General features: G+C 38.6%; 1 protein-coding gene across 1 annotated transcript in view; it reads right to left on the bottom strand.

Moving 5' to 3' along the window:
- Positions 1–1,743: 1,743 nt before the first annotated feature.
- The window catches only part of LOC148302547 (ATP-binding cassette sub-family C member 4-like), a 34,231-nt gene continuing 8,062 nt past the window's right edge, over positions 1,744–27,912 (bottom strand). Inside the window, exons 2-14 of the mRNA XM_088271420.1 lie at positions 20,416–20,748; positions 15,947–16,114; positions 14,925–15,129; positions 13,849–14,071; positions 12,260–12,416; positions 11,648–11,786; positions 10,578–11,054; positions 9,414–9,568; positions 8,800–8,931; positions 8,029–8,212; positions 6,033–6,215; positions 4,179–4,438; positions 1,744–3,870 (exon numbers count right to left, since the gene is read on the bottom strand). Of these exons, the coding sequence (XP_088127546.1) occupies positions 1,953–3,870; positions 4,179–4,438; positions 6,033–6,215; positions 8,029–8,212; positions 8,800–8,931; positions 9,414–9,568; positions 10,578–11,054; positions 11,648–11,786; positions 12,260–12,416; positions 13,849–14,071; positions 14,925–15,129; positions 15,947–16,114; positions 20,416–20,603 (4,389 nt within the window). The 5' untranslated portion in view covers positions 20,604–20,748 and the 3' untranslated portion in view covers positions 1,744–1,952. The remainder of the gene's footprint in view (positions 3,871–4,178; positions 4,439–6,032; positions 6,216–8,028; positions 8,213–8,799; positions 8,932–9,413; positions 9,569–10,577; positions 11,055–11,647; positions 11,787–12,259; positions 12,417–13,848; positions 14,072–14,924; positions 15,130–15,946; positions 16,115–20,415; positions 20,749–27,912) is intronic.

Here is a 27,912-nt window from a genome sequence, read left to right on the forward strand (position 1 = left end):
ATATCATAAATATATTGAGATATGTTTATCATATCCTAAGTACAATAAAATGTGTACATCATAAGTATATTAAAACATGTATATCATAAATATATTAAAATATGTTTATCATATCCTAAGTACAATAAAATGTATATCATAAGTATATTAAAACATGTATATCATAAATATATTAGAATATGTTTATCATATCCTAAGTACAATAAAAAGTATATATCATACGTATATTAAAACATGTATATGATAAATATATTAAAATATGTTTATCATATCCTAAGTACAATAAAATGTGAATATCGTAAGCATATTAAATACGTACATCATAAGTTTATTAAAAAATGTATATCATACATTAGTATATGTAGTAAAAAATGTATATCATTCATAAGTACATTAATGTATGTATATCAAGGTTACTTGAATTTTAAACTAATTTGTTAAAATTATTTGTTTAAATAATATATATCGTAGGTGTACTGGCAAAAAACGTTAGCTCGAAAATATGCAATTTTGATTTGATGCAGTATTATAAAGTTTTCAACATTCTAAAAACTGGCAAAATTCAAATAAGTAGTTTGAAATGTCAAATATATTTAATTTTGAATTTACTTTTAAAACCACATATATGTGGTTTTAAAAGTAAATTCAACTTTAAGTTTAATAGCGGGTATTTTATTCAGGCTGAAAGCTTTAAAGAACAGGGATTATTTAACCCGATCCACGCGGCTCGCATAACCGTATGTGTTTAAACAAAACATGCCCCATACGCGGCTGACATAAGCGTTTGTGTTTTTACTTTGCTCCAAGTTTCGAACCTCAGTTCAACTTGGAGGGATTTTTTCATGGTGTGGAACTTTGGATAAAATAATACGTCAATCTTTGGCCTTATGACATCTGTTGAAATATCTGACTAATAATTTGTAACATCACAAGGATAAATAAAAGAACAGATCCCTGATTTTTCTTGCGGGCTGTAATTAGTCCGCGCCATAATCATTCCCTATATCTGTCTCACTCTCGACGCTACGCATCGCCATTGGGTAAGAGTGACACACGATGATGCGTGCTTTGATTTATTTATGTTACGATCTAATTTGTTTATATTACGATATATTTCAAGAATAATGTGACACACGTGTATTATAGAGTACCAAAAAGGCACAATGAATCCCATTGAACATTTTTGTTTAGAAAAATAAATCGTTTCTTAACTAAATACATGATAAAAGTAATCATTTAAAAAACGGCAAAATACCGCCGCGCACGGGCGTCTCTCAGGAACAAAGTTAACGCGGTTAAAAGGTTAAACAGGGATTTTAGAGTTAAGGTTTTTTGCCAAAATACCCATAATATATTCAATTATATACAATAATTCCTAATACATAATTGAACTGCCTCTTCTAGCAAAGTTTTTACTAATATATTTATTTAAAAAATGATACACTACACCCAATAGTGCATAGGGCAGTGCATCGAATTGACACAATGTTTAGTTGATCATTAATAACATGAAGGCAAGGTGATCAGTCCTGATATGTGTATATAGGTACAAGTCCAGGGTAATTTTAAATCAATATAAGCATATAAAAACACCCTCCCAGGAATCGAACTCAAGACTTCCAGCACAGCAGCAAAACGCACTAACCACCACACTACAGAGATGTCACATACGATAACAATTGATATTGGAAACATGTATTTTATTACGTATTTTCAGAAATTTATCATTTTGATAAAGGCCTATTTTTTTTTTAAAAAAAGAGAAATATTTGTGTATTTTATTATTAACAAAAATACTTTTTCATACAAGCCTCAGCGGCTCACAGAAATGAAATAGGTATCAAATTGTGGTGGAATGGGTTCGAACCCAGAAACTCTGACTCAAGAGTCAGCAACACTAACCACGGGACCACAAGCCGACACAAACGTGTAATGTTATGTGATACGTATTTTCAATCGTCTATCATTTTGATATCGGCCATGATGTTGTGCTTGTTGTAATAGTTCTCCTTGGCCACGTTGAACAGCTCCGCGGCGTTCTGTTTGCCGGTCTCGGCGGCCATCTTGGTGAGGAAGCCGGCTTTGTTCTGCAGCAGCAGGAACGGGTGGTCGAACTCGACCATGCGCCCAAAGTCCATCACCAGCACCTTGTCCGAGTCCATGATGGTGTTGAGGCGGTGGGCCACCGTCAGGACGGTGCACTCGGCGAACTTGTCTCTTATCGTCTTCTGGATGAGGCTGTCGGTGTGAGGGTCCACGTTGGCTGTCGCCTCGTCCAGCATGAGCAGCCGGTTGTTGCGTAGGAGAGCGCGGGCCAGGCAGACCAGCTGCCTCTGCCCGACGCTGAAGTTGGAGCCGCCGTCGTTGACCTTGCTCTCCAGCCCGGCTGGGCCACTCAGCGCCTCTTTCAACTCTACCTCGTCAAGAGCTCGCCAGACGGCCGCGTCGGAGTACTCCTCGAACGGGTCTAAATTCCGGCGCAACGACCCAGAGAACAGAACGGGATCTTGGGGGATTATAGAAATTTTCTTTCTCAAGTTGTTTACGGATATGTCTCGGGTATCAATGCCGTCTATTATAACGGCGCCTTCGTTAAAAGCGAGCCGGAACAAGGTAGATATCAAGGAAGACTTTCCCGCTCCAGTTCGTCCTACAATTCCGATCTTCTCCTTAGGTTGAAATTCACAATTCAACTCCTTGAGTACGTACGCATCTTCTTCTTTATCTGTGTATTTCATAGAGAGATTCTTAAACACGATACGCCCGTGTTCGGGCCACTCTCTCGGCGGGACCTTGCGCTTTGCGGCTAAGACTTTCAAAGATTGCGGAGATTTGGATTTCTTGTCGTAGTCATCCGGTTCGATACCGTCTTCCGGCGGCAGCAGCTTGTATTCTATGACCCTTTCAACGGCCATCAGCTGGTTGGTCACCTCGGCCGACTGGCGGATGCCCCACTGGACCATGAACGTCAGCGACATGGACTGGGTGATGGCCAGACCGACCTTGTCGCCGAAAACGGAAGTGGTCAGCAGGAGGAAGCTAAATATGACGAGGCCGATGAGCACGAGGCACAGCATGTCCAGGACCTGACCGAAGGCGGAGCTGGTCGAGATGAACATGAACCATGCGGAAGTGTGGACGTCTTGGTACGTGTCGAATTCGGCTTTCACGATGTCCTGCGCTCCGTAAGCGCGGATGGTCGAAAGTCCCTGCAGCGTAGCGCTAAGATGGGTAAAAACGGGGCTCTTGGCTATACCCTCCATGCGTTTAATATTCTTGGAAGTCTTCAAATACACTTTCCGGATTCCTAGAAAGGCAAATGCAAGAACTACAATGGGCACTAGAAAGTAAGGATTGACGTAGCAAGCCAGTATGATGGACCCGCACATCTGCAGCAAGACTTGGGAGGCGTCCAGGATAGCCTTGGGCAAGAGCTCGTCGATGGCTCCCATGTCTTTAGAAAACCTGTTCATGATCCTTCCGGAAGGGTTCAGATTGAAGAACAGCATAGGCGACCTGATTATTCCCCGGAACATCAGGTCATGCAGCGCCTGGGACGACCTCATCGCGAGGTTGTAGAAACTGAACGACCGCAGAAGAGTCACCGCCAGAGCCAACGAGACCAGAGCTCCGTGGATGATGATGCAATTCTTGGTCGATACGAGAGCATCCAGTTCCGGTATCGGCACCCGACTGGCGTCCCCACTCAGCGAATCATTTGACGCTAGGGTGTCAGTGTTGATTAAGCTTGCAACAGTGGTAGCGGCCATCAGAGGCAGCGAGAAATTGGACAGGTCGGTTAGATTTTCCGGAGCGTTGCTACTATTCCCCGCATTTGCGTAGAAGTCGCGTAGCTCCTCCTGAGAGGTCCTGGAATAGGGAGAAAGCGGGAATAAGATTAATTTCATGGTATTGTACTAAACTATGATTGTATGGATTCTAGAAAAACAGCTATGAACCTTTGCATTTAATGGAGTGACCATGTTTGTACTGAAAAAATTACTTGCAAAATTAATAAGTTCTCAAAAACATTCATATCTTTACATTCTCCCTTTTCATACTTTTCACAATCACAATTCAATAGCTTTGGAAGTATGGCTATGTATTACTCTTTCGAACATCAAGAAGCTAAGGATAGGTTAGATTAGGTAAGTTAGGTTAGGTTAGGGAGATCTCACCAGTAGGACATCCAGAAGTCGGCGGCGGACACGAAGAGCTGCGAGGCGAGGTAGGTGGCGAGCACGAGCAGCAGCGCGAGGCGGCTGCCGCCGGCGCGCAGGTACTGCAGCCCCACGGGGCCCCCGCCCACGCCCGCCGAGCTGGCCTCCGCCACCGCGCGCTGCTCCGCGTGCGCAGGCCGCGCGCCCTCCGCCTCTGACTCCGAGTCCGGCAGGGACGCGTCGTTCAGGTCCAGGATGGACGAGGTTATGGAGTCGCTCTGAACATGAACGAAATATACAATTACCAATCGTAGCAAAAATTTATTCTAATAGGTGTATGCATATGAAAAGGCCATTTGTTGATAGATAGCGCTACCTTTTGTATGTGCTTGAATATGTAATAGAAGTTTTAGACGCATTGCTTAGCACTTTGACTGCCAACTACAAGGTAACTCTAGGAGTTATCTCCTACTGTGTTTACTTGCCATATTCCTGCAGCTACCACCTAATTCCTAGTACATCAGTGCTAATATGGATAGCCCCGACTAGGAGTTATCTCCTACTGTGTTTACTTGCCATATTCCTGCAGCTCCCACCTAATTCCTAGTACATCAGTGCTAATATGGATAGCCCCGACTAGGAGTTATCTCCTACTGTGTTTACTTGCCATATTCCTGCAGCTACCATCTAATTCCTAGTACATCAGTGCTAATATGGATAGCCCCGACTAGGAGTTATCTCCTACTGTGTTTACTTGCCATATTCCTGCAGCTACCATCTAATTCCTAGTACATCAGTGCTAATATGGATAGGTGGCGTATGGGAAGAAAACAAAACATCAATGCTGGCTTAAATGAAAACAAAATTTATGGATAAATGAACAGAAATATAATTATAAAAAAAAATTCAAAATCAAGAAGTAAAAGAATATTTTTAAAGAATTGGCTTTTTAGACCGGAATTCTAAAAATTGCCATGGCAGTCAACTTGTTAATGCTCTTTATATTATATCAGCTGTCAAATGCACGAGAAGTCACTCGTTTGCAGCTTCAATAAGTATTTTTTCATAGAAATGAAAACTTTGTCATTTAATATTTCTTCATTGGGGCAATTTTTAATCTAAATTTTAGAGGATTTAATTTCCTAGTAACAGTAGAAACTTAAAACCTTTACTATAACTACTTCTTCTTCATCTTGGTGTAGGCCTTTAAGAGGGATTAGCCTCCTGCGATGTCGATTCCCAGCTGGCAATCCATCTCTTTGGTGGTCTACCTTGCAGTGCAATGTGGGGGAGTCTGGATGGTTCCATTCTCCTTACTTGCGCCATACCATTGTCTCCTTCGTTGCCTTCTCCACCTAACCACATCTTCCATCTCGCATATTTCCCTTATCCCGGCGTTTCTTATTCTGTCTCGTAGACTCTTGCCAGATATGCTCCTTAGAGTTTTCATTTCTGACACTCTAAGTGCGTTTTTTTGTGGCAACGGTGTCCGCTCTACTTTCGATTCCATATGTCATGATGTAATTATTGTTATAATACAATACTTAAACTCATTCAATTTAAATTAATTTTTCAGAAAAAAAAAATATGTAAATCATGGTTTATAATCTCTGCCTTATTGTATATATATATATATATATATATATATATATATATATATATATATATATTTATATTAGCGTAGAATTGTGTCTAGCCTCACACCAGTTTGATATCAGTTACGACGAAACGTGGTCGCTGGTCAAATATATTTTATATGGAAAAAACTGTATAGTTGTTATCTTATTCTATAAAATGCAGTTCCACCAAGAAATGTCAGAACAAAACCTTAATCTAACTACCATTTCCGCTAGAGAATGGCTAAGGTCTCACCCTCCGGCGTTGCGAGGAGAAGCTGTCGTATCTCTTGACCCTTCGCGGGCGGGAGCGGCTGGCGGAGCGCTCGCGCCCCCGCTCCTCGCCCTCCGGCTCCGGGGCCGCGGGGATCAGCAGCTGCGCGTACTGCAGCGAGCTGGTGCTCATCTCGTGGTAGGTCCCCTGCATCTCTATCTTGCCCTGAAACCCAAATGACACATGAAACTCTAGACACAGAAAATCAAGCGTCGCTTCTTTATACCTGCACCCTGAATTTCTATTAGTCATTTCGACATCTCAACAAGTTCGTCCAGGGAAAGGGTTTGAAAGATACCATGGCTTTGACAAAAAGAAACGCAGAGAATCTCAAATGCACAGTGATCTATGGAAAGACCCATGCTCAGTGTAAGACTTCTTCTTCTTCTTCTTCTTGTTATAGGCCTTGCGGCCTGTTTTTAAGAGGGATTAGCCTCCTGCGACGTCGATTCCCAGCTATCAGCCCATATCTTTGGTGGTCTGCCCGGGAGTCGTCTACCATTGGGTTGACCGTACAATGCGATGTGGGGGAGTCTGGATGGTTCCATTCTCCTCACATACCATTGTCTTCTCCGTTGCCTTCCCCACCTAACGACATCTTCGATCTCGCATATTTCCCTGATCTTGGCATTTCTCAGTCTATCTCGAAGACTCTTGCCTGTTATGCTTCTCAGAGTCTTCATTTCTGACACTCTAAGCGTGTAAGACTGAGGAATAAAATAGAAAATAAAAAAATTAGGAACAGAACCAAAATAACAGATATCATGGATCACGTAGCAAGACTCGAATGGCAATTTTTATTATTTTTTCCTCTTTTAAATTTTATTTTATTTTATTTATTTATGGTTCACAAACAATGAAAAACATATTACAATAAACGAAATACAGTGCAATACAAATAGTTTTAATGTTTTTCATCAATTAGATGAGAACACAACAAGCTTACAGAAACAATGAAGGTGCAGGTTAAACACATATATGCAATGATTAAAGAAAACACTTCGTTTTTTACCACTTGAGTTTTATTATAGACTACATGTTTCAGAAGTTAAACTTCCATCATTCAGGTCTGTATAATGTTATACAGACCTGAATGATGGAAGTTTAACTTCTGAAACATGTAGTCTATAATAAAACTCAAGTGGTAAAAAGCTAAGTGTTTTCTTTAATCATTATAACATGTCTTACCACAAAGTTAATGCCGAAACAATAAATAACATATATGCAATACACATATGCACAATGGGTGGGAAATGTTGCGAGACAGGACCCCACAAGATGGACGCCTAAAATTTTGAGATGTAGACCTTGGGAGAATGAAGAGGCGACGGAATACCTCAAAAAGTATGGTTCGACGACATAGCCGCTGTGGGGGGTAGAAATTGGCTAACAAGCAGCAACAGACGGAAAAAATTGAAGGATACGGAAGAGGCCTATATCCGGCAGTGGAGGACAGAGGGCTCATGAAGAAGAAGACATGAATCCAGAGAATCTACAAGAGCAGTGTATTCCAGACGAACTGGTTGATAGACGTCTCACGCTTCCATCGGCTACGGGTAAAGCGATCTTACCAGCTCGCAACCAGCACACTAAATTAGGCCAGAGTGTGAGAGTGAGATGATCTTTAGAAGAAGAAAAACTAAAAATGCATTTGTTAGCTAAGTCGTCTCTTTTTCCCCAATCCAATCACAGTGAAGCGCCCTTGAGGTAGTATTTTACGAAAATGGAGCTTTATTTTCTTCTGTGGATTGATCTGCAGCAACAAATGACACTTCTTTCGCCATTCCAGTCTACTATGCGAAACCCTCATCAGCTCCTCATACCTTGAACAGCCCATATCCTCATATAAGTCGCAAAGATATTTGCGGTGTGGCTGTCTTTTGCATTTGATCCCTCGGTCGTTCCCTCTATTATCAGATGCAGGAAACCATCTTATCTCAACATTGATCCAAATTTATTATTATTATTATTGACTTACGTCTCTTAGTAGAATGATGTGATGGGCGTCCTTGAGGTAGTGCAGTTGATGGGTGACCAGAATGCGCGTGCGGTTGCGCAGGTGGGAGACGATGCACTTCTCGAACAGGTGCTTACCCACGTGGGCGTCCACAGCAGACAGAGGGTCATCCAGAAGGTATATTTCCGCGTCCCGGTACACGGACCTAGAAAGTGCTTGTACTATACCAAAAAATCGCAACATATGAAAGGGATCCGTATTAGACTGTCGATGAACAACGGTCCATTTTCTGGAAATGCATTAACACTGTTTAATTCATTCCATAAAGACTACATATCGCTCACTCCTTTCAAGAACGTCATAAATCAAAAATCTTGATTTTTCAGGAGAAGTTTTTAAAGTTTAAAAATAAATATCAAGCCACTTATTGAACTTTTTACTGTGCAACAGATCTTTTTAGGTAAAACCTGAATGTTTTTTCTCCATTTGAAAAATATTTGGTATATTTAAAAAAATAATTAAACAATACCTTTTCGTCAAAATGCATCAACAACACTTTCTGCCCTGTAGCGAGTAAATATTAAATTAAAAATATGCCGCTTTTGCTAGGATATAGTACATTTTTTGGGTATTCCGAAAACATGAACAACTGAAAATAGACGATTTTTGATTTATGACGTTCTTGAAAGGAGTGAGCGACATCACATATGGATAGGGCGGTTAACATGAGGTATGAAGGGCACTAGAGTTTTGGAAACATATAAGGCACTGTCAAGGAAGGTTGCGACTAACCTGGCCAGGTTGATCCGCGCCTTCTGTCCCCCCGACAGGGATGTGCCTCTCTCCCCGACGAGGGTCTGGTCTCCGAAGGGAAACTGGTCGAAATCACGCTGGAGGGCGCAGACACGGATCACCTCGTTATACCTGGTAAAAATAATAATTACGTAGTTCTATAACTGAATCAATGGAACTTCACATTTTATGTGTTCAAATCCTTGTTCACAATTTGGGGTTTCTCCACTCGTGAGTTATTTGTACATCTCAATATAGATGAAGAATAATATGGAAATCTGGGCAATTACAGGGCTTATAACCTGTCATAGGCAGGTTTAAGTGATCACTTTACATATGTAGCATTTACCATACTACCCATGATTGACAACCACACTACTCAAATTCTTGAAACTTCCAGATATATTTAATATAATCCAGGATTCGAACCTCACATACAATTGAAAGAGTCTCTGCTTAATAAAAGGTTTCCACATGCCACCATAGATGTCTCTAGTGAACTCGCGCATACTGTGTTACGAGTTTGATCAATTTGATCATCTAAATAACTCCTGAGTGGAGACAAACTCAAAATTTGTGAAGAAAGACTTAAAAAATTGCTCTATGGAACTTACCTGAACTTTTCGTACGGCTGTCCGAACAATATATTCTGCCGGACGGACGCTCCGAACACCCACGGCTCCTGACTGGCGTAAGAAATGGAACCCTTAATGTCCAGACTGCCCCTTATAAGAGGCAGCTCCCCCAAGATGGCCTGCAGTAGAGAACTCTGCAACAAGTGTATGAACCCGGTCAATAGGTTGTTTATTAGGGTACCTACTCATGACCGAGTCACAGCAAGTGAATAATTCTGTACTTCTTCTTCTTCTTCTTCTTTTTAATGGCTTTTCACCCATCATCATCAATTTTCATAAAATTAACTCTTGATCATTTACCCATTCCTTTATTTTGCCTTTGTTCCATATTTTATTTTAACCCTAACATCTCGCTTACTCCTTTCAAGAACGTCATAAATCAAAAAACGTGATTTTCAGGAGAACGTTTTTAAAGTATAAAAATATAATACAATGTATTAAAAATAAATATCAAGCCACTTATTGAACTTTTTACTGTGCTACAGATCTTTTTAGGTTAAACCTGAAGGTTTTTTCTCCATTTGAAAAATAATTAGTTTTTTTTTTTTTAAATAATGAAACAATACCTTTTCTTCAAAATGCAAAAACAACACTTTCTGCCCTGTAGCGGGTAAATATTAAGTTGAAAATATGCCTCTTTTGCTGGGATAAAGTACATTTTTTGGGTATTCCGAAAACATGCATAACTGAAAATTGACGATTTTTGATTTATGACGTTCTTGAAAGGAGTGAGCGATCTGTCGGCAAAAAATTTAAATTGTTTGGAACGATATATTGCAGTGTTGGACTCCCATATTTATTGTTATTCTTAGGACTATCAAACCTTTGTTGTGTGACAATCACTACCATAGCATGCAAACAATACCACCCTTCACCACCATAGCACTATTTACACACTTAAAACTACACAAAATGTTTAACACATGGGATTGAGGTCGATCCGAAGACCAACATGCACTAGAGGTTGCAGCACAAACATGCATTAAGACGTGAGGTCAAACGTGCTCTCATATTTAATATTTGTGATTTATTATTTACAAAAATACTTCAATTCCATACTATTAAGGTGAGCCAAAGCAGCTCATTATTAGAAAAAGGTATCAAATTTTGCATGTTTGTCATTTACATAGTAAAATAAATTACCTTTCCACAGCCTACGGGACCGATGACCCCGATAAGGTGTCCTTTCGGCAGTTCTAACCTCTCCAGATCCAGGGTTAGAGGTTTGTCTGGCAGCCATCTTGCTTCTGCATTCACCATACTGATGGCGTAATCGTGCAGCGCCCTATCCGCCTCGAGTTTGTTGACACCCTCCGGCTTGTTGGCACCTTCTGGCTTGTCAACACTATCCGCCTTATTGACCCCATCCAGCTTGTTGACACCGTCCGGCTTATCATTGTCGTCTGGCTTGTTAACGCTATCCGGCTTGTTGACGCCGTTCGGCAAGTTTTTGCCATCGGAATTGCCGACCGGACGAATCTCGGCCATCTCCTCGAGCCGCAGGTACTTCTGGAGACGCTTGAGAGCGACGTACGCCTCGGCCACTTCGGCGATGGCACGCACAAACATAGACGATATGAGACTGGCGAGGAGATTGAAGTATGTGGCAATGACGAAAATCTACAAAGAAAAATACAAAAATACTTGATGATTCTGATAATCCAACCCTAAAATTAGTGCCTTCTAGATTTTATACAAATCCCGTGTTGTGAAATGGGTTTAGCATTAGGTACCTATTAACGTATTTTAAAATATTGTCCGCCTCCGTAGCGTAATGGTCAGCACGCTCGGCTACCGTACTGGAGGTCCCGGTTTTGATTCCTAGGAGGGGGATCAAATAAATACAATTAATTTTTTCAGTCTAATATTTATTCAATATTACCCTGGACTAGTCCTTGAAGCGGAGGGCTGATCACCTTTCCTTCATGTGTCAACAGATCAACATAACACTGAGCTTATATGATGCAGTGCCCTATGCACCACTGGGGTGCGGATAAGGGTTTGATAAGAAGAAGTGAAAGGTATACCATACATAAGAGCAGTTTTAATTTTATTTATTTATGTTACATAGATACGTTTTTAAATTTTTTTTTTAATTATATGTATCTTTGTTTACATTGTTTTCATGTTTTTGGATTGACTGGAAAATCGATTATTAGGGAATTTTTTTCACCATTCATTCCGGCAAATCGGGAGTGTACTATATTTCTCACCTTGGCTGAGGTGAGCTTGTCCCCGAAGAGAACCATCGAGAACATGACAAAGAAAATGGCGATTCTTGTCGTGGTCAGCAGGAAGGTCATGAAGACGGCTCGCACGTAAGAATTCTTCCTGATCACTTTGATTTCCAGCCTGTAGAGAAAATGCACAGTTAATAATGCTATCTCAGCCTTGCATTCTTTCCTTATATCACCATCTATCATCTATCATACATGGTTTTCCCGCACTGAGAGATCGCATTTGGACTGCATTCAATCTATTTTCATCCTACTTTTGTCAGCTTTATGCTTCACTTCTACTTATCAGGCTTAGGTTAGGTTAGGTTATCAGCCTTGCACCCTTTCCTTATATCGCCATCGGGATATCTACCATACATGGTCTTGCCGCACTGAGAGATCGCATTTGGAATGCATTGAGTCTACTTTCATCCTTCTCTTGCCAACTCCATACATAAGTGTTGAAATTATATCTAAAATGCTGACTCAATATGTATATCCCAAAACAGCTAGACTTGTCTTCTAACCCTTTCCAGCTCACCAAATTCCCAGAATCTATACACCCGAAGGTGTATAGATTCTGGCAATTCTGTGAGCTGGTCCACTTACTTCCTGGCCATGGTGATGAGAGCCTGGAACGGCTTCTCCCAGGCGTACATCTTGATGACCTGGACTCCGGAGATGATCTCCCCCATGAAGCGGACCCTCTCATCGGTCTTCAGAGCTGTCTGGAGACGAAATCTAGCAGACAGTTTCCCCGTATAAGCTGAAAATAAACCAAACAACTTCATAACTTCAGGCCATATCTGCATATAATGGAGAATAGGGCACTGCATCAGATTGAAGCAGCGTTGCTTGATCATTAATCACTCTTCATATAGTGCCACTCTTTGCTGAAGGCTGGCAATCATCATAGCAACTTTGTAGTAGCTCTTAGCAGCAAATCAGTGCTGCAGTGGAACCACTCTCTCAAGTTGCCAAGCCAGGATATACGCCTTCTTCCTATGCACAGTTTACCTCCCATATTACCTTATAATAGGTATTACTTTATATTTCTCTCCCCATGGGCCTCCAACACCACCTTTTGGAAGTGTCAATTTTTTATCCTTTCTGCTGCTGGACCAAAGTCCTGACAAGCTTTATGGTAGGTACTGTTACTCACACCCAGATTTTCCAGATTTTGTCTAGCTTAGACATGGTACTTTTGGCAATAGCGATACGACATCTGATCTCTCATATCAATTGTACCGGGCAACAATCGATCTTCTTTTTCTTTGTGTGCCTTGTTAAGTCACCAAAATGTTGGCGATCACTATGTCATAAACTTCACAGTCCTGCGCTATCTGGAACAACTCCTCTATTCCTCTCATCACGGTCCAGTCGCGAATATTGCGAAGCCAGGATGTTCGCTTTCTGCCAGCTCCTCACAGTCCTTCTATTTTTCCCATCATTATGTCCTCATGTCTCTTCTTCCAACACCGAGGATTCCGGCGCCCCGGACGACCATTCACCGACTATACTCAGCGGAACTTCGAGATGCCGGACCGACCTGGGAGGAAGCCAAGAAGATGGTGCGACACAGAGTGACTTAGAGTCGTGTTGGCCATATCGCTCACTCCTTTCAAGAACGTCATAAATCAAAAATTGTCAAATTTCAGTTGTGCATGTTTTGTAATGCCCAGAAAATGTAGTATATCCCAGCAAAAGAGGCATAATTTTAACTTAACATTTACCCGCTACAGGGCAGAAAATGTTGTTTTGCATTTTGTAGAAAAGGTATTGTTTAATTATTTTTTTAAATACACTAAATATTTTTTAAATGGAGAAAAAACCTTCAGGTTTTACCTAAAAAGATCTGTTGCGCAGTAAAAAGTTCAATAAGTGGCTTGACATTTATTTTTAATACATTGTGTTATATTTTTTAAACTTTAAAAACGTTCTTCTGAAAAATCAAATTTTTTGATTTATGACGTTCTTGAAAAGAGTGAGCGATATGCTCCACCTAGGGAGCGAACATGGAAAAAGAAAAAGAAAGAATATATCTGCAAGAATTACGCAACGTATATACGAAATCTTGATATTGGACAAGCGTTCTAAACAATCGATAAAAATAAGTAATAAATGCACTTGGTCACTTTCTCCTGTATGACTACGATATTGTTCTCGATAAAAATGGCTAATGAATGCGCATCGGTCACCTTGGATGGGCATGACCGTGAACACGACCATGACCCCGAGCACCCCCGACAGGCCGACCTCCATCCAGAGGAAGTAGAGTGTGATGACGGAGACCAGCGGGGCCAGCCACAGGAAGTGCAGGAACATGGCCACGATGTCGAAGCGGTTCACGTCGTTGGAGAGCAGGTTCACCACTTTCCCAGGGGCCGACTCTCCCAGGGCGTTGCGCGACAGCCGGAGAGACTGCAATGGAGAACAAATTTATTAGGCGGGGACAAAATTGGTGAACTTAACTTTCAATAATGGTGACTACATCATAGTTATATGAGGGCAGGGTGATCACTCCTGCTCTACCTATGCTAATATAACTAACTAACTAAAACATTTTGAGTGTGTCCAAATACACATATATGTACATACGTTCACAAATCTGGATTATCTCCAATAAGGATTTATTTTTCAATTGGTAGAATTGGCGAATGTTACACGTGTGTAAAGCGATCACTTAAACCCAGACTTCCATATTCTTTGTCATCTATGTTGCGATGTCAAAAATAATGTAACTAACTAACTAAAGATGTCAAAAATAATGTAACTAACTAACTAAAGATGTCAAAAATAATGTAACTAACTAACTAAAGATGTCAAAAATAATGTAACTAACTAACCATCACGCCGCTTCAATGCAGGGGTATGCAGAGAAGATAAAACACCACACCAATCTGTCTTTGTAAACAATCTTCGCCTCTTTCGCATTCATGCATCTCCTCATGCATACACGCCGATTATTCCCACTCCTGACCTGACCACATTTTAGTATTTGAAATACCTGAGAATGCCAAGTTTTCCTCTGCTCCTATTTCCTACTACATTCGCCTCTTAAATCTGTTTTACCGTTCTTTCTTCACTTATGAGATTCACATGCCCAAACCGTCTCAACACACCCTTCTTAATTTTGTCGATAATGATTATCTCAGCCTTGCATTCTTTCTTTATATCACCATTCAACAGGCCTTCCGTTCCACTAGAAGAGGGTTCGGCATCTTGTGCCCTAGTTTGGTTTATTATATCATGTATGAAGCGCAGATGAAGTCACCTTCCGGTAGATGAGCGAGCAGACGGCTACGCGGGCGCGCATGCCCATGTGGAAGGCCCCGATCATGTAGTGGTTCATGGCGAGCGCATTGAAGCCCTGCAGCAGCACCATCCCGCCCGCGTACAGCAGAGCGTCCGACCTCTCCATGGTGCTGTCCGGACGGAAGTACTCCAGCAAGTTGCCCAGAAGGATTGGGATTGTTAGCCTGAAAACATTTCAAAGTGGGAATTGTTCATTCAAAGATTGGAAATTTTCACCTGAAAATTCAGCTTTCATCAAAACATGCGATTTTTACCAAAATATTGGAATATTTCAATACAAAATACGATTTTTTTATCAAAATATTGAGAGATTTCATTACAAAATGGAGACTTTTCATCAGAAAAAGTGATTTTTATCAAAATATTGAGATATTTCATTGCAAAATGGAAATTTTTCATCAGAAACTGAGATCTTTATCAAAATATTGTGATATTTCATTAGAAAATTAAGTTTTTATTTCAAAATATTGCGATATTTCATTACAAAATGGAGACTTTTCATCAGAAAATGTGATTTTTATCAAAATGTTATGACATTTCATGAAAATGGGGATTTTCTTATCAAAATATTGCGATATTTCATTACAAAATGGAGACTTTTCATCAGAAAATGTGATTTTTATCAAAATGTTATGACATTTCATTAAAAAATGGGGATTTTCTTATCAAAATATTGCGATATTTTGTTACTAAATGGGGACTTTTTACAAGAAAATGTAATTTTAAGTAATGTGAAACAATCTATGTCGACGCTGTCTTAAGTAACTTTAGGGAGCATACAGACCAATGTTCCGGATAATTTCAGGATTATCGATCATACCGCGCAACAATGGATAAAAATGCGTAATCAAATACACATTCCTTCTAGTCTCTAAACTATTGTAGCCAAGCATACCCTGGAGGAACTGGGTCTGGTAGAGCCAAGGATAATACCAATTCGAAGTGTCACTCCGGCAAAGAAGAAATATTAGAGACACTCACCTGACGACGGCGTCGTTCAGGAAGATCAAAATTCCGAGGAAAAAAAATTCCACCCAGAGCGTCTTGAAGATGGCCTTCCCGAGACTGGGCTGCGGACCTTGCTCCGGGTCTGAGATTCCCAATTTCTTCCTTTGTTCGTTACACTTTGCCACCTCATTTAGAAAATGCCTGAAAAAAAAACACAAATACATATTAACACAACGTCTTCCAACAGGATTTGAATAAAGGGTTCCAATATATTTACATTTTGAGTGTTTTCAAATACTTGTTCACAAAATCTGGATTATCTCCAATTACAGGAGTTATTTTCATATTATTTTTTGACATCTCATCAAAGATGAAGAAGAATATGGAAATCTTCTTAGACTATATAATATATGAACTAACTTTAAAACATTATTCTTGAATCACTAGAACTTCACTAGAGCCATCTATTGGTGAGATGAATAGAAGCTTTTTTACTGAGCAGAAACTCTTTTATTAGTATGTGAGGTCCGAATCCTGGATTATAATCACACACATGAGAAACGCCGGAAAGTATCATTTTCATTTTTATCATTTTAAGCTTATAATTTGACCAGATAATTTATTTACAACATTTTGAGTGTGTCCAAATACTGAAAAATGATGTCAAAAAATAATATGAAAAAACTCCTAAAATTGGAGATAATCCAAAATAAGTATTTGGACACACTCAAAATGTTGCATTCTTTCCTTATATCACCATTCGACCATCTATCATACATCAACTATCATACATCAACTTACCATCTATCATACATCAACTTACCATCTATCATACATCAACTTACCATCTATCATACATCAATTTACCGTCTATCATACATCAATTTACCATCTATCATACACCCATACATCAACTTACCATCTATCATACATCAATTTACCGTCTATCATACATCAATTTACCATCTATCATACACCCATACATCAACTTACCATCTATCATACATCAACTTACCATCTATCATACATCCATACGTCAACTTACCGTCTATCATACATCCATACATCAACTTACCATCTATCATACATCAACTTACCATCTATCATACATCAATTTACCATCTATCATACATCAATTTGCCATCTATCATACACCCATACATCAACTTACCATCTATCATACATCAATTTACCATCTATCATACACCCATACATCAACTTACCATCTATCATACATCAATTTACCATCTATCACACACCCATACATCAACTTACCATCTATCATACATCAATTTACCATCTATCATACACCCATACATCAACTTACCATCTATCATACATCAATTTACCATCTATCACACACCCATACATCAACTTACCATCTATCATACATCAACTTACCATCTATCATACATCCATACGTCAACTTACCGTCTATCATACATCCATACATCAACTTACCATCTATCATACATCAACTTACCATCTATCATACATCAATTTACCATCTATCATACATCAATTTACCATCTATCATACACCCATACATCAACTTACCATCTATCATACATCAATTTACCATCTATCATACACCCATACATCAACTTACCATCTATCATACATCAATTTACCATCTATCACACACCCATACATCAACTTACCATCTATCATACATCAATTTACCATCTATCATACACCCATACATCAACTTACCATCTATCATACATCAATTTACCATCTATCATACACCCATACATCAACTTACCATCTATCATACATCAATTTACCATCTATCATACACCCATACATCAACTTACCATCTATCATACATCAATTTGCCATCTATCACACACCCATACATCAACTTACCATCTATCATACATCAACTTACCATCTATCATACATCCATACGTCAACTTACCGTCTATCATACATCCATACATCAACTTACCATCTATCATACATCAACTTACCATCTATCATACATCAATTTACCATCTATCATACATCAATTTACCATCTATCATACACCCATACATCAACTTACCATCTATCATACATCAATTTACCATCTATCATACACCCATACATCAACTTACCATCTATCATACATCAATTTACCATCTATCACACACCCATACATCAACTTACCATCTATCATACATCAATTTACCATCTATCATACACCCATACATCAACCTACCATCTATCATACATCAATTTACCATCTATTACACACCCATACATCAACTTACCATCTATCATACATCCATACATCAACTTACCATCTATCATACATCAACTTACCATCTATCATACATCCATACATCAACTTACCATGTATCATACATCAACTTACCATCTATCATACATCAACTTACCATCTATCATACATCAACTTACCATCTATCATACATCAACTTACCATCTACCATACATTTCGAATGCATTAAATCTACTTTCTAATCTTCTTTCACCAACTCAAAGAAAATTCGGACACACTCACAATATTGTGATTAAAAAGACCCCAGTCATGATCATCCAAAGCCCACGCCGCAATCAAGACTGTTATTTTTATTACTTTATATATCTCACTAAACTGAGATAAGTCTATTTGGTTCTTAATCTTTAATAAACAATGCTGAAACTCCCATAAAACAAAATGCCATGAAATCCAATTATTGCGATCTCTTTATAACTTTTAATAGTGATAGTAATAACATTAAGGATGCACTCTCAAATAACTAAATACATATATCTCAGGGCAACAGGTTGTTGCCGAAACTAGTTGGTTTTTAGTAAAAACGTGAGTGGATAAAAAAAAAACAAAGTCTTTTTATTTCTTAAAATAATAATTCGTCGGCAGTTCTCGTCAGAACTTCGGGACGCGGATCTGACTTGGGAGGATGCAAGGGAGCCGGCAGCCGACAGAAAAGCCTGGAGACAGTTTGTGGACTCCATATGCTTCCACCTAGGGAGCGGATATGGTTTATTATTATTATGACACACAATATTACCATGGACTGGTACCTGAAGCGGAGGGCCGATCACCTTTCCTTCATGTGTAAACGATCAAGATAACACTGCTTTTTTTATGACACAGTGCCCTATGCACCATTGGGGTGCGGATAAGGGTTTTATAATAATAATGACACACAAAGTTAATGCTTTCAATATTCAAAATACGATGCATAATTCCTTATTTTATATGTTCATCCTTGTGTAAATAAGTACTTTTCGAACCAATAATATACTTAAAAAGAGAAAACATATTATTTCATCGTAAAGAATACATGTACCTAATATTTTATTTTTTTTAACCTTTATCCGCACCCCAATGGTGCATAGGGCACTGTGTCATATAAACGCAGTGTTATATTGATCGTTTACACATGAAAGAAAGGTGATCAGCCCTCCGCTTCAGGTACCAGTCCAGGGTAATATTGAATAAATATTACAGTGAAAAAATCACTTATATTTATTTTACCCCCCTTGGGAATCGACCCAATTATAATTATTTTTCCCCCTTGGTACCTAATATATTATGTGCAAATTGGCTACAGCCGTTAATGAAGGGGAAAAAATATGTACATATTATCCAAGTATGGAGGTTTACTGCGTGCGCAAGTTATGTCATCAATGAATCCATTGAACTACTTTAGGTCGGGTCAAAATCCTTATTTATATGGATCGCCTATTGACGGCCATGCAATTTGGTCTATTGCAGTTCAAGGTGACTAATAATTTGAAACATATACCGTAAATAAATAACATAATAAAATTGATGCAGTAAAAAAGATTGAAAACTAAATTAAAACAGTAAAAAACAACCTTTAATAAAATTGATGCAATAAAAATGACTCACTACGAAATTGAACCAGTAATAAACACCCCAAAACAAAATTGTTCCAGTAAAAATCAATAATAAGCACCCAGTAAAAATAAATCCATAACTTAATTGGTCCAATAAAAATCACTGATCCTATGAAATCATAACTAAATTGGTCCAGTAAAAATTACTAATGACAAACCAGTACAAATAAACCCATAACTCAATTGGTCCAATAAAAATCACTAATACTATGAAACCCCATAACTTAATTGGTCCAGTAAAGATCATTAATACTATGAACCCATAACTTAACTGGTCCAGTAAAAATCCATAATACTGTGAACCCATAACTTAACTGGTCCAGTAAAAATCACTAATATTATGAGACTTTAACTTACCTGGTCCGGTAAAAATCACTAACGACAACTCAGTAAAAATAAACCCATAACTTAACTGGTCCAATAAAAATCATTAATACTATGAACCCATAACTTAACTGGTCCAGTAAAAATCACTAATATTATGAGACCTTAACTAACCTGGTCCGGTAAAAATCACTAATGACAACCCAGTAAAAATAAACCCATAACTCAATTGAACCAGCACATAATATCATTCCATAGTAATAAAAAAAAATATTATAATTAAATAAATGAATAATAATGTTTACCTTTCTAAGGTTCCCCCGAGATTATCAGACTTATCCTTGTTGAGCGTTTCATACATGTCCTGCAGCTCCAGGGGTCGCTTGTAGCCCTTTATGAATATGGGCACCGTCCAGAAGAAGAACAGAGAAGAGAATATATTGGCCGTCTCCTTCGGGTTGGGCGGCAGCGCGGACTTGGTGCCTCTCTCCATCGTGCCCCTTCACTCGCACTAATTTCACTCAATATACACTATCACTCATAAATCACAGACTCGTATTTAAATAAATATATAAAATATTTGGTATAGCTTCCACATTATCACAGGCGTGTTGAGCCTCCTTTGAACTTGGCATTAACTGTATGGAATAAAAATATATTTTTACAACATTTTGAGTGTGTCCAAATACTTGTTCACAAATCTGGATTATCTCCAATTACAGGAGTTATTTTTTATATTATTTTGCACATACTAATATGAGAGTTTCTACTTAGTAAAAAAGCTTTTCTTCATCTCACCAATAGATGTCTCTAGTGAAGTTCTAGTGATTCCAGAACAATGTTTCTAAATGGGTTCATATATTATAAAACTTCCAAGAATTTGAGTTGTGTGATTGTCAATAATGGGTAGAATTGGTTAATGTTACATCGCTCACTCCTTTCGAGAACGTCATAAATCAAAAAACTTGATTTTTCAGGAGAACGTTTTTAAAGTTTAAAAATATAATAAGATGTATTAAAAATAAATATCAAGCCATTAACTGAACTTTTTACTGTGCAACAGATCTTTTTAGGTAAAACCTGAAGGTTTTTTCTCCATTTGAAAAATATTTAGTATATTTAAAAAGATAATTAAACAATAAATTTTTTTCAAAATGCAAAAACAACACTTTCTGCCCTGTAGCAGGTAAATATTAAGTTAAAAATATGCTGCTTTTCCTGGGATATAGTACATTTTCTGGGCATTCCGAAAACATGCACAACTGAAAATTGACGATTTTTGATATATGACGTTGTTGAAAGGAGTGAGCGATATATAGAACTTCCAAGAATTTGAGTAGTGTAGTTGTCAATAATGGGTAGAATTGGTGAATGTTACACGTGTGTTAAGTGATCACTTAAACCAGCCTATGACGGTCGTCAGCCCCGTAAATGCCCAGACTTCCATATTCTACTTCATCTTTGATGAGAAAAAATACATTTATAACAATGTTCTTTAAGCAAGTAAGTACGACTTTAGTTGCTAAGGAATCTTCAGATGCAAAGAGCGAGGTATTCACGCACCATCATACAATACCCTGTTTGCAAAGGCAGATCAGTGTGGCATTCTATTCTCTCAGCCTACCCCTGCAGTGAAGTACTGTGATGGTTACTTAGCCATCCAATTATACCTGTATTTAAAATGCTTATCTCTTTAACTACATCTTAATGACCGGTTAATAGGCCTGTTCGGGATAACAAGAACTCATAATTTGTTATTATCAAAACGTCATGAAAATAACAGTAATGTTTTCCCGGCACTTAAAATGCTTTATCAATCGACACTAACACACAACTGAAAGCATAATGAGTGTGAAGTGCTGATAAATGAGATATGTAGCAATAAGAATGAAAGATACAGTGAGATATGAAAGTAGTTTAGAAAAAAATTCAATCACATTTTCAGGCGTCTCTCAGTATGTGAAATAATTCGATAAGAATCTCTGCTAAATAAATAAGCTTGTGTTAACAATAGTTTCAAAAAGAAAAATGTATATTTTGAGTGTCCAAATCTTTGTTAAATCAGGGTTTGTCCACTCGGGAGTTGTAATAGTTCCTAAAGGTCTCTGCTAATTTAAAATTTCATTTTAAAATAAAACCACACATGCTGCCGCGAACTCACACATGCAGCGACGTGAGAATTATATCATATAGTCAATGGTATATCGCTCACTCCTTTCAAGAACGTCATATATCAAAAATCGTCAATTTTCAGTTGTGCATGTTTTCGGAGAGCCCAAAAAATGTACTATATTTACCAGCTACAGGGCAGAAAGTGTTGTTTTGCATTTTGAAGAAAAGGTAATATTTAAGTGTTTTTTTAAATATACTAAATATTTTTCAAATGGAGAAAAAATATTCAGATTTTACCTAAAAAGATCTGTTGCACACTAAAAAGTTCAATAAGTGCCTGGATATTTATTTTTAATACATTGTATTATATTTTTAAACTTTAAAAACGTTCTCCTGAAAAATCAAGTATTTTGATTTATGGCATTCTTGAAAGGAGTGAGCGATATGTTACAGACTTGTGCCCCTCTTCCGTGTAACCATATATACCTATAAGAGTTCCAAAAATTTCAGTGTGGTAGTCGATTATATGCACACGTTTGAATAACTTAAACTAGCCTTTGACGGATCGTAAGCCCTGTAAATACACAGACTTTCATATTCTTCTTCATCATGTCATTCATGTTTTTTTTTTTTTTAAACCCTTATCCGCACCCCAATGGTGCATAGGGCACTGTGTCATATTAACGCAGAGTTATCTTAATCGTTTACACATGAAGGAAAGGTGATCAGCCCTCCGCTTCAGGTACCAGTCCATGGTGATATTGAATAAATATTACAGTGAAAAAATCACTTATATTTATTTTACCCCCCTTGGGAATCGAACCCGGGACCTCCAGAACGGTAGCTGAGCGTGCTGACCATTACACTACGGAGGCGGACATTCATGTTTAGATGTCAAAATGTAAAAACAACTCCTAAGTTGCATTCTTTCCTTATATCACCATTGGAACATCTATCATACATGGTTTCGCCGCACTGAGAGATGACATTTGGACTGCATCCAGTCTACTTTCATCCTTTTTTGTCAGCTCAATACTTCACATCCATATATAAGATTTAGGTTAGGTTAGGTTCACAGCCTTACACCCTTTCCTTATATCACCATCGGAACTGATTTTTCATGCTTTACAGACTAATTTTTTTATTTTTAAACACACTGTCAGGAAAAGCTGTTATCTTCCTCTAATAGAGATGTTATCAGGTGTTAGAGATAGTAGTCTTTAATAATTTTGTTATCTATGTGCTCCATATGAGTATATTACCTTCACAATTCACCGTGATTTGCAATTTTTCTTTAGATCTTTTATGGTGCTATATGAATGAAGTGCACAGGCACATTTTGGAGATTCATTGGTCCGAACATGTAGGGAACGACGGGGTATCAAGCAGGACTGAGGAGTCTAGATGCTTACTAAGTAAAATAACACAAGAGCGAGCCAAATGGATAGGCCATAATATAAGGACTATCGGGCCGGCAGAAAAAGTGCGCTGGAGGCATTTGAGATGTAGTGCTATAGGCGCATGTTAGGAATTCATCAGCCTGAATACGTAGAGAACAACGAGGCATCAAGCAGAGGTGGGGAGTCTAGGAGTTTACTAAGTAAAGTAACACAAGAGCGAGCCAAACGGATAGGCCATAATATAAGGACTATCGGGCAGAAAGAGTGCGCTGGAGGCGTTTGAGATATAGTACTACAGGCGTATGTTAGGGATTCATCAGCCTGAATACGTAGGGAACAACGAGGTATCAAGCAGAACTGGGGAGTCTAGATGCTTACTAAGTAAAGTAACACAAGAGCAACCTATGACGGTCGTCAGCCCTGTGAATTCCCAGACTTCCATATTCTTCATCATCTTTGATGAGATGTCAAAAAATAATACTAGATCTATTGTCATAACGTGTCGTCATCACGAAATGTGATTTACAGAATAGGGAAGAGATAATTTCCTGTTAACACTGCGGCACAACAGTCGAATTTTACTGTCGTATATAAATATCTTCTTCATCTTCTTGCTCAATGCTGAGCGTCGTGGTCTTCTGGAATGTCAGGCACTTGGTGCACAAGTCCTCTCCATTCTTCCCGGTCCTGGGCCAACTTGATGGCAGCGTTTAGCGAGGATCCGGTTAATTCCTTTATTTGGTCTGTCCATCTTGTTGGAGACCGTCCTCTTGCCCGCTTGCCTTCAACTGTACCTGTTACTACCAGTTTTTCAAGACTCTTCTCGTTCTTTCTGGCGATATGCCCAAAGTAAGACAGAATCCTTTTCCTGCAAGTCGTGGAGAGTCTTTCTGTCACTGACAGTTCGCGGAGAATGGAGACGTTTGTGCGTCTTGCAGTCCAAGGAATGCGCAGCATCCTCCTCCAGCACCACATTTCAAACACATCCAGCATATGTCTTTCCTTTTTCCTCAGTGTCCATGTTTCCACTCCATACAGCGCAATGGAGAATACAAGAGATTTCACTAGACGGGTTTTCGTTCTCCTCAGTATGGACCGATTTTTCCATATCTTCGCCAGACTAGACATTGCTGATTTTGCCATTCCAATTCTTCTCCGGACCTCTGCTTCACAGCCTCCGTCTTTAGAAATGAGTGCACCTAAATAGATAAAGTCGTCCACTTCTTCATAATCCCTTAAAGAATTGTTCCTTATCAGGGTGCCGAATCGGTCGATGACAAGAACCTTGGTTTTACTTTTGTTTATTTGAAGTCCTAAATGCTGGCTTTCTATTTCGACTCTATGGAGGAGTTCAGCCATTTCGTCCTCATTGTTGGCTATTAGCGTTGTGTCGTCTGCAAACCTTATATTGGAGATCTTTTTGCCCCCTACTGATACGCCACCTTCCCACCCGTCTAGTACTTTCCTCATTATATATTCTCCATATATATTAAAGAGATCAGGAGACAGTATACACCCTTGTCTCACGCCTTTTTGTACTTGAAATGACTCTGAGAGGAAATTATCAACTCTTACCGATGCCAAATTTTGTACGTATAAGTTGTGAATAAGAACTATCAACTGTCTCGGTACACCCATTGCTTCCAAAACCTTCCACAGGCAATTCCAATTCACGCAGTCAAAAGCCTTTGTATAATCAATAAAGCAAAGTACGACCGGAACCTTGAACTCCCGACTTTTCTCGATTATTTGTCTTATGTTCAAGATTTGCTCACGTGTACCCTTGCCTTTGACGAATCCAGCTTGCTCAATTGAAATTTGCCAGTCGAGGTAGTGTTTTAGCCTTGCTTTTAATATGTGTAGCAATATTTTGCTGGCATGAGAGATGAGTGAGACAGTTCGATAGTTTTCACACTTTAGCGTAGAACCCTTCTTGTGTATTGGAATAAATACAGATTCCACCCAGTCCGTTGGCCATATTCCTGATTCCCATACCGAATTACATATATCGTGCATCCTCTTAATGCCGTCATCGGTCATATTCTTTAGGAACTCAGCTTGGATTCCGTCCTTTCCAGGCGATTTGTAGGATTTGAGTTTTTTAATGGCATTCTCTACTTCCTGGAGGATTATATGGGGTTCATCTGGATTTAAATCATTGAATTCTGCCTGGGGTTGCATACTATCATCTTTGTATAGGTCCGCACAATACTCTCTCCACCTTCTGATGACTTTGTCAATTTCACAGATGGTATTTCCCTGCCTGTCCTCAATGGTCCATGTTCGAGGCTTGAACTTCTTGGCGAGTGTTTTCACTTTTTGGAACAAGTCGCGAGTGTGATTAGTGTTAGCGTGACTTTCAATATCCTCGCAAATCGAATTGATGTATCGCTCTTTATCCGCTCTGCAACTTCTTTGCACTCTTCGGTTCAGTTCGGAGTATTGGACTCTTACTTCCTGGGTAGATGTGCTCAATTCAATATAAATATATACCTTATTTATTGTTTCGGCATTAACTTTGTGGTAAGACATGTTACAATGATTAAAGAAAACACTTCGTTTTTTACCACTTGAGTTTTATTATAGACTACATGTTTCAGAAGTTAAACTTCCATCATTCAGGTCTGTATAATAACTAAAATATAAAATATAAAATTGTTCTATAAATAAGGAGAGGGGAAAGTAAGGGGAAGGGGTTAGTCAAGGGATGGAGTTTGAAAACAAAGGAAAAATGGAAAGCAATGGTGAAGAATTTTGAAACAATATATTATTTAATAAATTATTATTAGAATTCAGGTTTTTTTGGAATTCTAAATTTTCAAGATAATTCATAATTTGGCCAAATTACTATAAATAAATACTTTTGATAATTTTTACATTTTTAATTGCGTAGTCCGCTTGACAAATGATTAGTTACTATGTATCTACAAATATAGTTTATATTATTTTTTGACATCTCATCAAAGATGAAGAAGAATATGGAAGTCGGGGCATTTACAGGGCTGACGACCGTCATAGGCTGGTTTAAGTGATCACTTTACACACGTGTAACATTCACCAATTCTACCCATTATTGACAACCACACTACTCAAATTCTCGGAAGTTCTGTATATATGAACCAATTTAGAAACCTTGTTCTTGAATCACAAGAACTTCACTAGAGACATCTATTGGTGAGATGTAAAGAAGCTATATGCTTATGTAAATATACTTTAGTTATCGAGGGTTAAGAACCACTATCATAAAGATTGTGACCCATGAAGATAGATCAATGAACAATATCATTTCATTTGACCATCATGAAAATGCTACCTCAACTTACAAATATGCATTTAGTTTATAGCATCAACAAAATAATACAAAAAATTACAATGACATCAGATTTTTACAATGTTAATCAAGTCTTCTCTTCAAAGAACACTCTCAAATGTAGAATACCCCATCCCACATTTGAGAGTGTTCTATTCTGAAACCATTTACATTTCAACGCAAACACCTGAGGTTTTCTTAAATCATTGTTTAAATACGACTTTGTCAAAAGTGTCAAGTCACACAAACTTTACACTTGTGGTCTGGAATTGCTTATCTGGTAAATTTGTAAACACAATGTGTACAGTGCAGTAAATTACTCTAATTCCTCTCAAGTAATACCTGGAGTTTAATCAAAATCATTAGCCAAGAGTAGAGAAAAATGGCGTGATCGGGTCACCAACCTAGAGGTCCTCCGACGGATGAATACCAATAAGGAACTCCTACCAACCATCGAGCAGAGTGCGCTGATGTACTTCGGACACGTCACGAGAAATGAAAAATATCGTCTTCTCCACCTAATCATACAAGGAAAGACTGAGGGGCGAAGAACTCAAGGACGCCGAAGGACATCATGGCTGAAAAACCTACGTCAATGGTTTGGCAGAAGCACCAAATCTCTGTTCCGAGCTGCAGCATCTAAAGTCAAGATAGCCATGATGATCGCCGATCTTCGTTAGAAGTGGCACAGAAAGAAGAAGAAGAAGAGAAAAATATAGTGTTAGAAAAACAAAGTGATATTCATGAATAATGGAGGTAAGTAGATCCGAAATAGATCGCATAATTCGACCATGTCATATTTGATTGCGAAACGAGGGACTGATTTTTTTTGGAATTTCTAAATTCAGTCACATCACCCCACTACTTCACCAAATGCAATGGTTACGCTTTCTCGAAAGGGTTGAGAATGAACTCTGTCTACTCATGTATAAATCGATACATAACATGTCTCCAGAGTATCTAAAAGAGCTGTGTATTCC

The sequence above is a fragment of the Brachycentrus maculatus genome, unplaced genomic scaffold (assembly GCF_059751285.1).
Source record: "Brachycentrus maculatus isolate JH-2025_06_01 unplaced genomic scaffold, ASM5975128v1 h1tg000440l, whole genome shotgun sequence".
In the NCBI taxonomy this organism is placed as follows: Eukaryota; Metazoa; Arthropoda; class Insecta; order Trichoptera; family Brachycentridae; genus Brachycentrus; species Brachycentrus maculatus.